At 52.9% G+C, this 11,310-nt stretch overlaps 1 protein-coding gene across 1 annotated transcript; it reads right to left on the bottom strand.

Annotated features, from left to right (window-relative positions):
* Nucleotides 1–5,729: 5,729 nt before the first annotated feature.
* On the bottom strand, nt 5,730–11,307 carry PRNP (prion protein). Its single transcript, XM_036396598.2, has 2 exons — nt 11,195–11,307; nt 5,730–7,700 (listed from the first exon to the last, which is right to left on the bottom strand). The coding sequence occupies exon 2, from the start codon at nt 7,696–7,698 to the stop codon at nt 6,943–6,945; it is 756 nt and encodes a 251-aa protein (XP_036252491.1). The 5' UTR covers nt 7,699–7,700; nt 11,195–11,307; the 3' UTR covers nt 5,730–6,942.
* Nucleotides 11,308–11,310: the final 3 nt, after the last annotated feature.

Genomic DNA, 11,310 nt, shown 5'->3' with positions numbered 1-11,310 from the left:
GCCCGGCAGGGCAGAGCCAGCGGGGCCCGGCCACGGGTAAGGGCAGCACCTCGCATTTCTGGGCTGAAAACACAAGGAGTTGGGTGTAGAAATAGCAAAAGAAAAAAAATAATAATTGGGATTTGTTTGGCACAAAGCTGAGCTGGAGGCTGGGATGGGGAGAGCAGCACTGGGATGCTCCAGCACTTGGATTTTCCCTGGCTGACCCCTAAGTTGGGGGAAGTATAGGGGGGGAAAACAGGAGGGGAAAATTCCTCATTTGGGGATTTTTTGGTGGGATTTGCCCCCCGGTTTTGTGCCGTCTGTGCCAACAGCTGGAAGGGGGGACACTCCTCAGCGCTTTCTTTAAAACAACCCCAAAAGCCGAAGGAGCGGGGCAGGAAAACGAGGCAAATTCAATTAAATTCAATCAGTTTCCATTTTTTGAAGGTGCGGGGTTGGAAGGGGCGGCGGGGCCAGGCCTGGCAGGTTCCAGCGGGGAGGGAATCGCTGACACAGCGGGGCCAGGGGGGCTCTGTTTGTCCAAACGCTTTTGTCAGCGCGGCCGCGGCTCTTTTGGGGCTGCTCCGGGGCCAGCGATGGCTCAGCAGCTTCAGCACAATGGGGATGTGTTTGCTCAGCCCCGGGGGAGGGCGACAGGGGGGGATCTCGTCCCCTTCCCGCGGCGGTTTGGGGATTTTTGGGGTGGTTTGCCCCGCGGTGCCCGCGCTCGCTGCTTGGTGGAAGAGTGGAATGAGGTAAAAATGTAAAGTAATGAGTTAAATTATGGAATTATGGAATGGGGTGGGTGGGGAGGGACCTTCAAGATCAGCCAGGTCAGCCCCTTGTTATGGGGAGGGAAATCTGCCACTGGAATGCATTGACTACGTATCAATATAATATATAAAAATAGGTATAATTACATTAAATATAATAAAAGTATACCACAATTATTAATATCACAATTATAATAATATAGAAAAATAATACAATGCTTATTAATATAACAATATAATAATGTATAAAATAACAATATAATTGTATATAAAACAATGCAATACTTAATAATATAATAATATAATATTATTATATTATACATAACATTATCTATTATTATGTATTAATGGTCTCTATTAGAAATCATTGGTTATTGATCACATATTATTATATATTCTGTATGAATCTATAATATGTAGTAACCTGGACAATAAATGAATGTATAAATCATAAAATAGAGATAATATAGAGACGTATAGAGATAATATAAAGAGATAGATAGAGATAATATATAGAGACAAATAGAGATAATATAAAGAGATATACAGAGATAGTATGGAGAGATAAATAGAGATCATATGGAGATAAATAGAGACAATAGAGACAGGTAATTAGAGATAATATAGAGATAAATAGAGATAATATAGAGAGATGCATAGAGATAAATAGAGATAATATAGAGAGCTTTATGGCGATAATATAGAGATAAATAGAGACAGTATACAGAGATAAAAGCCACTGAGGTTATCTTGGTGCTAATAACACCAAGTTTGGGGCTTTGCCACTCAAAGAACCCCAGGCTCACAGAATGGTTGAGAAAGCCTCACAAGGGTTGGAAAAGACCTTTGATGTCACCAAGCCCCACCAGTGACCCCCCCACCACCCGAGCCACCAAAGAGCCGCTCCCCATCCTTGGGCTTCAGAGGGAAAAAAGAGAAAAATCCCCCAAAGGCGCAGGAGCCCCGCTCCGTGCGGGCCCCGCTCTCACCGCCCCGTTGTCCCGCAGGTGGCGCAGGATGCGGCCCCCGGAGCGCGCCCGGTGCTGGGCGCTGCTGCTGCTGCTGCTGCTGCTGCTGGCCCTGCTCAGCCACGCCGCCGGCGGCCGCCGCGGGGCCCCCGGCAGGAGCTCCGGGCCCGGGGGGCTCCGCGGGGGCTTCCGCGCCGTGTCCCGCGCCGGGAGCGCCCCGGGCCGCGGCTCCAGGGTGGCCGGAGCCATCGCGGCCGGGGCGGCCGCGGGCTACGGGATGGGGCTGCTGGGGCGGCCGCGGCCGGCCCGCCTGGGTCACGGCGCCCCGGCGGCGCGGGGGCCGCCGGCTGCGGGCGGGTTCCACGCCGGGGGCTGGCCCGAGCTGGGGGCAAAGCGCGGAGCCCCCAGCAGAGCCCCCGGGCAGCGGCGAGCCGGGCTCGGGCTCGTCCTGCTGCTGGCATCGGGAGCCTGCCTGGTGAGCCACGGGCTGCAGCGCTGAGGGCACCCCCGGCACCCCCGGGCGGCGTTTCGGACAGAAGGGACTTTCAAGTGACTTTCCTGGGAGATTGGATGTGGCGTGGGGAGGTGGGAGAGGCGCTCCTGGCCGGCGGCCGGAGCTGGGGGCGCACCGGGAGCCGGAGCCTGCGAGACCCGGCCGGGACCGGAGGGATCCTGGGAGCCTCAGCTGGGACCGGAGGGACCCTGCGAGACCCAGCCGGGACCGGAGAGATTCGGAGAACCCAGCCGGGATCAAGTGGATCCTCCAAATCCACTCGGGAGCAGATGGATCCTGCAAACCCCACCTGGGACCGGAGAGATTCTGCAAACCCACCCGGGACCGGATGGATCCTGCAAATCCACCCGGGACCGATGGATCCTCCGAGTCCACCTGGGACTGGATGGATCCTGCAAATCCACTCGAGACCAGATGGGTCCTGCAAACCCCACCCAGGATCGGGTGGATCCCCCAAACCCACCCGGGACTGGAGAGATCCTGCGAACCCATCCGGGACAGGACCCGTGTGAGCAAGGGCAGCCCTGCCAGGACCTCGGCCCCCGCAGCCATCCCCGCTGCACGGCTCCCCCAAAAACCGCTCCTTTCTCCCCAAAAGAGCGCTGGGACTCGCGGGGAGGGGCGTGTGGGGCTGGCCTCAGCCTCGCAATAAAGTTTGGCCTTGAGACATCCTCTGATTTTAACCCCATCCATCGTTCCTAGCGCTGGGATGTGTGACCGTGTTCACAGGGGTTCCTGGATGAGGGAAGGGACGAGGATCTGACTCCATGTTCCAGAAGGCTGAGTTGTTATTTTATCATATATATCACATTAAAAGTAGACTAAAAGAATAGAAGAAAGGATTTCATCAGAAGGCTGGCTAAGAATAGAATAGAATAGAATAGAATAGAATAGAATAGAATAGAATAGAATAGAATAGAATAGAATAGAATAGAATAGAATAGAATAGAATAGAATGACAACAAAGGCTTGTGGCTCGGACAGAGAGCCCGAGCCAGCTGGGCTGTGATTGGCCATTAATTACCAACAATTCTATGAGGCCAATCCCAGATGCTCCTGTTGCATTCCACAGCAGCAGATAATCAATGTTTGCATTTTGTTCCTGAGGCCTCTCAGCTTCTCAGGAGGAAAAATCCTAAAGAAAGGATTTTCCATAAAAGATGCCTGCGACAGGGATGGGACTCCCTGAGGGGGGATGCGCTTCCCCAGGTGGGTGGAGAAGCCGAATCCAGGCATTTCCCAGCGGCACAAAGCTCAGCCGGGGTTTGGAGCGGTTTTTTTTGGCTATTCAGCCCAAATTCAGCCGTGTAAAGCCAAGCCCGGAGCTGCAGCCGGGCTCGGACGGGAGATGGAGCTGTTGGCCCGGGATAAAACCAGCCCGAGCTCCGGGCTCCTCTAAACCAGGCTGCTCCTCCTCCAGCTCTTTGCAAACCAAATTTGGGCAGCTGTGCACCAAAATTCCTCTTTTTACGGCTTTTTCCAGGCAGCAAAAATGTATTCAGCTGGTCTGACTGGGTGGGGGGGCTGTTTATTTGGGGAGATGGAGGTGCCAGGAGCTGTGTGAGGAGAGATTTGGAGAAAACTCTGAAAAAAACCACCTCAGGTTTCATTGTATTTACACTTTGGGGGAATATTCACATTTTGGGGGGTATTTACAATTTGGGGGGTATTTACACTTTAGGGGGTATTTACATTTTGGGCTGTATTTACACTTTGGGCTGTATTTTTTGCCATCCTGGTAAATCAGAAACTCCTCCATGCGTGGCTCCTGTGCACGCCGCAGGATTTGGAGTGTTTAGCTCATTAATTAATTAATGAATTAATTAATTTCTCTGCTTCAGCAGATCACTGCAGAGGGGTAATTTGATCCAGCTGTCCTTAAAGGACACAAGAGTTCAGGGTGTCACCCCACTTGGGTGTTGCCAGAGCCAGGAAAGTTCTGACCTTCCAAAATCACCCCAAACCCCCAGGGAGGGTTAAAAACCAGGGTGCTGCGTGTGCAGGGAGGGGGAAATGTTATTTTTGAGCTCCTCTGAGCATTGCCAATGTGTTTCCCATGATTGGGAGGGAGGGAATTGGAGGTTTTGGGGTTAAAAATGAGAAATTTGTAATTCTGCTGCTGCTGCTGAGGTCAAACCCTCCCCAGGGGAGTTCAGCAAGTTCTGGGAGCCTCTTCCTGGAAATATCCATGAGTTCATCTCAGGAAATGGGGGGGGGGGGGGGGTTAAATTAATTCTTTTTTTCCCTTCCTTTAGATAAGGTGAAGTTTTTTCCTTCCTGATTTGGGGGGAATTTCTCCTCTTCCCGCGAGGCTGTTGGAGGAGGGGCCCTGCGGTTGTGAAATGCAAATAAATGGAAATAAATCCCATTGAGGCCGATTTGCACCGAGCCTGGGCCGAGCCCCAGCGAGGGCAGCGGCTCCGGGGGGTTTGGCTCAGGTGAGACCTCACCTGCAGGGCTGGGAGCCCACCTGGAGGGGCTGGAGCCGGGCTGGGAGAGCTGGGAATGTTCCCCTGGAGAAGGGAATGACCCAAGGAGGGCTGGGAATATTCCCCTGGAGAAGGGAAGGATCCATGGAGAGCTGGGAATGTGCCCCTGGAGAAGGGAATGACCCAAGGAGGGCTGGGAATATTCCCCTGGAGAAGGGAAGGATCCATGGAGAGCTGGGAATGTTCACCTGGAGAAGGGAATGACCCAAGGAGGGCTGGGAATGTGCCCCTGGAGAAGGGAAGGATCCATGGAGAGCTGGGAATGTTCACCTGGAGAAGGGAATGACCCAAGGAGGGCTGGGAATGTGCCCCTGGAGAAGGGAAGGATTCAAGGAGAGCTGGGAATGTGCCCCTGGAGAAGGGAAGGATTCAAGGAGAGCTTCCAGCACATTCCAGGCCTTGAAGAGGCTCCAGGAGAGCTGGGGAGGGATTTGGGATAAGGGATGGAGGGACAGGACACAGGGAATGGCTTCCCACTGGGAAAGGGGAGATCTAAATGGGGTTTTGGGATGGAATTCCCAGAGGAGCGGTGGCTGCTCCATCCCTGGCAGTGCCCAGGGCCAGGCCCGAGCACCTGGGACAGTGGGAATTGTCCCTGCCGGGGCAGGGGTGGCACTGGAGGGGATTTAAGGTCCCTCCCAACCCAAAGCACTCCAGGATTCCACGATAAAGTCTCCAGGATCCCAGGATGAAGCAGGGCTTGGGTCGGGCTCAACGCCACCGAAACAGCAAACGTAAAAACTCCTTTATTAGAACAGAACCCGGAATGAGACAGAAATCCGAAAACTCCTCTTGGACTGCAGCAATGCCATGGGCGGGAGCAGGGCCTGAGGAGAAAAGGTTAACGGGGAATGTGGGGTTTGGGCCAAATTTGGGGGCTGGAAGGGAACAAAAGCTCCCTCAGGCCGGGGAGGGAGGATGGGAGGGCGGAAATGCAGAAAATGCAGAAATGCGGGAAATGCCGCGGGGCCGGGCCGGCACACAAAGGAGGCTGTCGGGCACCTTGGCTTGATCCGTTTTAATTTGTACCAGACGTGGAACACTTAGAAAAGGCTCAGCACGGCAAATCCCGGGCATGCAGCGTGACGGGGTTACAAAACATCCGCGTGTCGCAAAGTGCGCGGCACCTCAAAGCCCTGCCTTGGCTGTCCTGAAAGGTCTCTCTGCTCTCTGTTTATAGGTATTCATATATAATATATATATATATATCTCCACTTAGCTTACACCGATGCAAAAAGGAAAAAAATTAAAAAAAAAAAAATCTCATTTAGGACAGTGTTATTCAGTGCCTTGCAAAAATAAAATTACACGAGGGATATTGAACGCAGCGCCACGGGTGTTACAGGTCGTCCCCAGCCCAGCATCCACACAAGAATTAAGAATTTCACCCGTTGCTTCCGCAGGGCAAAGGAATTACTCACAAAAGTTACTTTTTTTAAAGCATCTCCCTTTCCCAGGCCCATTTTTCCCGATGCTGTTCGCTGTACCGGCGCGGTTCAGCTGCTTTCAGTCTCTTGCTACGTGCCTGACCCCCCTGAGAATCCTTTGTGCTGCATTTTAACGTCCCTTAGGCCCAGGTGCTGAAGCACGAACATGACTTGTCACCTGGAGCACCCAGAGTAGCTTTTTTTGGGGCTGTAACACCATTTTGGGGGTGTTTGGGGCATTCAGCAGCACTTTCTGCCTCTAAACACCGACTGGTGCCTCAGCCTCGCTGCGACAGGGAGTAAAAAATGACTTTATTTTGGTGTCTTGCTGCAGGGGGTTTTTGCAGCATGCAGGGTGTGGAGTGGCAGCTCCTTATGTACATGGGGAAGGGGCTTTTTTTTTTTTTAGGATGGGAGGGTTCAAATTGCGACCTGGCAGCTTGAAAACCCCAGGGGTGCCCCAGGGAGTGGGGGTGACGGGGGCTGAGACAAATCCCTGCCTGTTAACAAAGAGGATTTTTGGAAAAGCTCCTGCAGGGACGCCAAGGAGACCTCCCCTCTGCCTGGTCCCTCTCAGGGTGACCCCGAGGAGGAGGAGGAGGCGAAGGCCGCAGTTTTGGGCTCCAGCGCCATCCCGGAGCTATTTTTGGGGCAGAAAAGGACATTTTCATCCCATTGCCTAACCCTGAGGCACCGCGGATCGCCCCGGGGGGGCTCCTCACCGAAACCAAGCGAGACCGGGGTGGGCGTGGGGACCCCACAGGGGACACCTGGACGGCGTGGGGCGCCCTAGTGCAGGACGACGAGGACGAGGAGCATCAGGGTGGCCAGCGGGGACTCGGCCAGGCGCTGCCACGCGCCCGAGGCCAGCCGGTACTCCTGGTACTGCTGGATGCACATCTCGCGGATCACCTTGGTCACCACGCGCGTCTCCAGCTCCGCCTCCGTCTGGTTGAGGGCGTCCGAGGCGTTGCCCTTCCTGGCGGCGGGGCCGATGTTGTGCTCGGTGACGGTGATGTTGAAGCAGTCGGCCACGAAGACGTCCTGGGGCACGGGGCCGCCGCGGTAGTCGCGGTAGTAGACCTGGTTGGGGTAGCGCGCGGCGTTCTCGTTCCACCAGCGGTACTCGTCGGGGCTGTCGAAGCGGTAGTGCATGCCCGACATCACCCTGCCCATGGCGTAGCCCCCCAAGCCCCCCACCACGGCGCCCGCCGCCGCCGCGCCCGCCACGTGCTTGAAGTTGGTCTTGGGTTTGGGCGCCTTCCAGGGCTTTTGGTGGTAAGTCCCTCCGCTGGATGGGTTGTAGCCTTGGCCCCAGCCCGGGTAGCCGGGGTTGTGTGGGTAGCCCGGGTTGTGCGGGTAGCCCGGGTTGTGCGGGTAGCCGGGGTTCTGGGGGTAGCTGGGCTGGCGGGGGTAGCTGGGCTGGCGGCTGCCCCCGCCCCAGCCGGGTTTGCCTTTGCCCTTCTTGGAGGAGGCGACGTCGGCGCAGAGGCCCAGGAGCAGCAGCAGCAGCAGCAGGCAGGAGGTGCCGAGGAGCCGGGCCATGGCTGTGGGGACAAGGACAGAGTCAGGGCAGGGCCACACCCCCGACCCCGGGGCCGGCCCTGCCTCGCCTGTGGGTCACAAAAACCACGGCTGGTCCCCTCAAATCCAGCGGCAGAATGACCAGAATTGGACTAAAGGTATTCATCATCCCCCCAAACCCTTCATTTATACCTAAATGTAAAATATTTTCTATATTTTTATACATATATGTGTGTATTTATATATATATATGTACTTTTATGTGTATATATATGTATTTTATATATGTATATATATGTATTTTATATATGTATATATATGCATTTTATAGATATATGTATTTATAGATATATGTATTTTAAATATGTACATATAAAAATTTATTCATTGTTGTATCTATATATATTTTAGTATTGTATTCATATTTATTATTATTGTGTTATATATGCTTATTTTATTTATATCTACTTTATATATGCATATATAGGTACATATATATTTTTATGTATATGTATTTCTAATATATTTATATACATATTTATATATGTATATACATGTATTTATATTTTTAATATAGGTATATAAATATATGTATCTACATTTATTTATCGATTATATATAATATATAAAAATATATGTATGTATGTATTTATATATATTTTTTAATATATCGCCCACCAGGCCCCTGCTGGCAATGGCACCTTTAAGTGGTGAAAGAAAAGCTTTTCTAAGAAAAGGCTTCACCTGATTTTGATTTGAAACCCCGCTTATCAAAGCCGCCCTACCCAGTCTGGGGGCAGAAATGAGATCCCTGCTGTGCCACCATCGATGCCAGCGATGGATCCAGCCCAGCCCCGGAGCTTTTGGGCACTCAGTGGTGCTGCAGCGAAGGCAACGCCCAGCCTGGCCCCAGGGGGTTCTTTTCCCAAATTCTGCGTGTTTTACCCAAATTCCCGTTAATTAATGGGTATTTTTGGGATTCAGAGATTGCCAGCATCCAGTGACTCAGAGAATGCCAGTTTGCTGTTGGCATTCCGGGCATCTCCCACACTGCCTGGGGGAAAAATCCCATTTCCAGAGGGGATAAATCCCATTTCCCCATTTCCAGGGGGCATAAATCCCATTTCCAGGGGGCATAAATCCCATTTCCTCCATTTCCAGGGGGCATAAATCCCATTTCCACCCCTGTGTGCATAATCTGGCCGGGACAAGGGGCAATCCCCGCCGGGGCTGCAAATCCTTTGGAAAACACCTCAAAGACCAAAAAAAACCAAAAAGGCCAAGCTGCCAAAACCCTTTAATGCCTCCTGGCAACTCCAAGGGCTCTGAGTCACTGCTGCCGTGGGTTTAATGATAAAAAAGGGATTTTCCATCCTGCCCGAGGCTGAGCTGCCCCCCAGAATCTGCCCTCGCTGCTGGGGAGGGTGAGAGGAGCATCCTCAGTGTGGGTGGGTGTTTCAGCATCCCTGGATACAGCCAGAAATAATTCTGTTTGGGTCCCAAATTTTTTTTTTTTTTGCAGCAATTCTGGAGTTACCCCAGGAATAATCATAACACAGGCAGGGGATGCTGAACTTTCCTACAGCCAAAAAGGCCAAACGAGCCCCTGTTCAAGCCCAGAAATTCTCCTGTTGCCACCTGCACACAGATTTGTGGGCCACAAAAAGCAAATTCATCTCTCTGCGTTGGTTAGTGATGATTTTCTGCCAAAAAATCTGGGTTTATGCCCCGAAGTGTTTGAAGTAAAGGCCCTTCAAGCTCAGTGGTTTGGGTGGGATCGTTGGCAAGGCCCTAAATAAAAGCTCGAGAGGATGCACAGATCTGTCCCTGCTGGTGGGCAGGAATCCCAGGTTTGGGATTTGGATTTGCTCGTCCCTGGTGATGGGCAGCAATTCCAGGTTTGGGATTTGCAGTTCCAGGTTTGGGATTTGGATTTGCTCGTCCCTGATGATGGGCAGGAATCCCAGGTTTGGGATTTGCAGTCCCAGGTTTGGGATTTGCAATCCCAGGTTTGGGATTTGGATTTGCTCGTCCCTGGTGATGGGCAGGAATCCCAGGTTTGGGATTTGCAGTCCCAGGTTTGGGATTTGCAATCCCAGGTTTGGGATTTGCAGTCCCAGGTTTGGGATTTGCAGTCCCAGGTTTGGGATTTGCTCCTCCATGGAAAAACCCGGGCTCCAGGGGCAGGTTGGGGCTCGCTGCCTCCCTCACCCTGCAGCACCCACCCGCTGGGGGCAGGGATGAGATCGGGGGGGTTAAAAATAGCCAAAAGGCAGGAAAAACAATCAGCTCCTTGGGTGCCCGGCAAAATGAGCAGTGGAGGAGGAAAATCCAGTGAATTGAGCATTTTTAAATCTATTTTTGGAGGCGTCGCCGCTCCCCGCTGCGAGCTCCGAGGGGTTAAAAATCAGGCGCTGGTTGAATTAAAAATTAAAAATCCTGGTTGGAGAGGGGTTCTGGCAAAGCACTGCCGTGGTTTTATTGAGGAAATCGCGGGGTTTGAGGCTGGTTCAGGGATCCGGGGATCTTGCAGCGCCTGGCAGCGCTGAGCTGCTCCTCTAATTGCCTGCACAGCGCTGATAAACAGGATCCGGCGCTCATTAGCGAGCCAGGAGCTTCGCCCCAAACAAACGAGTTCCCCGGCCAAATCCCTGGAGGAGCTGCTCCCTGAGAATCCGGGGTTTTCTCCCAGAAAAATCCCAGATTTCTCTCGGAGAAGAAAAACCCGGAGCCGGGATCTCTCTGCTGGGAAATTCTATTTATGGCCTGACCATGACATTAATATTAAATTACAGAGCGAGTGATTTCACGGGGATTTTTTTTTTTTTTTTTTAACCTTTCTGCCCCAGATTCTCCCTCCCGGCGGATGCTGGAAATGACGAATTAATTCAGGTGGTTTGTGGCGGAGCCGATTTTTATCCGTGCCGGAGGAATCCAGCGGAAAATGGAGGCTGCAAGCAGCAATTACGTGCTCGGCGTTGGCAAGGAGGAGGATTCGCTTCGGAGGGGAAACAAACCCAACACCCAGGTGCCAAAATACGCCTGGAAATAACCTTGGGAAGGTCCCCGGGGAGGCGGAGGAGGAGAGGAGGGAGGTGGGGAAGGTGGAGGTTGGGAAGATGCTCGGGGATGGGGGAGTCCGGACCCTCCTGGGCTGAAAATTCCGGCCTGGGGCTCAGGAAATTGGGAATTAAATGGGAATTTCCCCGAAAATGTCACCCCTGGGTTTAGAAATCTGCCCTTCACCCCTTTGTCTTTCACTTTCCCCAGCAATGGGGGAGCAGCTGGCGGCCGGGGGAAAAGGCGAAACCCTCGGAGGAGAAATTCCCGATGTTGAGTAAACGCTGAGTAAACAAGAGCCGGCCAGGAGCAGGGCGCTGGCTTTTAAGGAGCCGCTGGAAATGTCAATTTTTTAATCAGGAAAAGAGGCAGCCCCGCACCCCCGGCGTTCAAACCCCCCTGGCCGGCGGGTTTCTCCCTCCCGCATCCCCTCCATCCCGTTTTGCCCCGTACTCACCGCCTGGAAATTCGCTGCCCGCTCGCTCCGCGGTGATTCAGCCGCGCAGCTCCGCGCAGGAATAAATAGCGAGAGGGAGGAGCTGCTCCGGAGCGGCCCGGCCCCGCTGAGCCCTC

Source organism: Molothrus ater, chromosome 28 (assembly GCF_012460135.2).
Source record: "Molothrus ater isolate BHLD 08-10-18 breed brown headed cowbird chromosome 28, BPBGC_Mater_1.1, whole genome shotgun sequence".
NCBI classification, from domain to species: Eukaryota; Metazoa; Chordata; class Aves; order Passeriformes; family Icteridae; genus Molothrus; species Molothrus ater.
Note: the sequence above shows the minus strand (reverse complement) of the source record. Positions and strands in the feature narration are given on the sequence as shown.

What these genes read in the sequence shown, in the direction of transcription:
- PRNP (XM_036396598.2), bottom strand. Translation starts at nt 7,698, where the DNA reads ATGGCCCGGCTCCTCGGCACCTCCTGCCTGCTGCTGCTGCTGCTGCTC.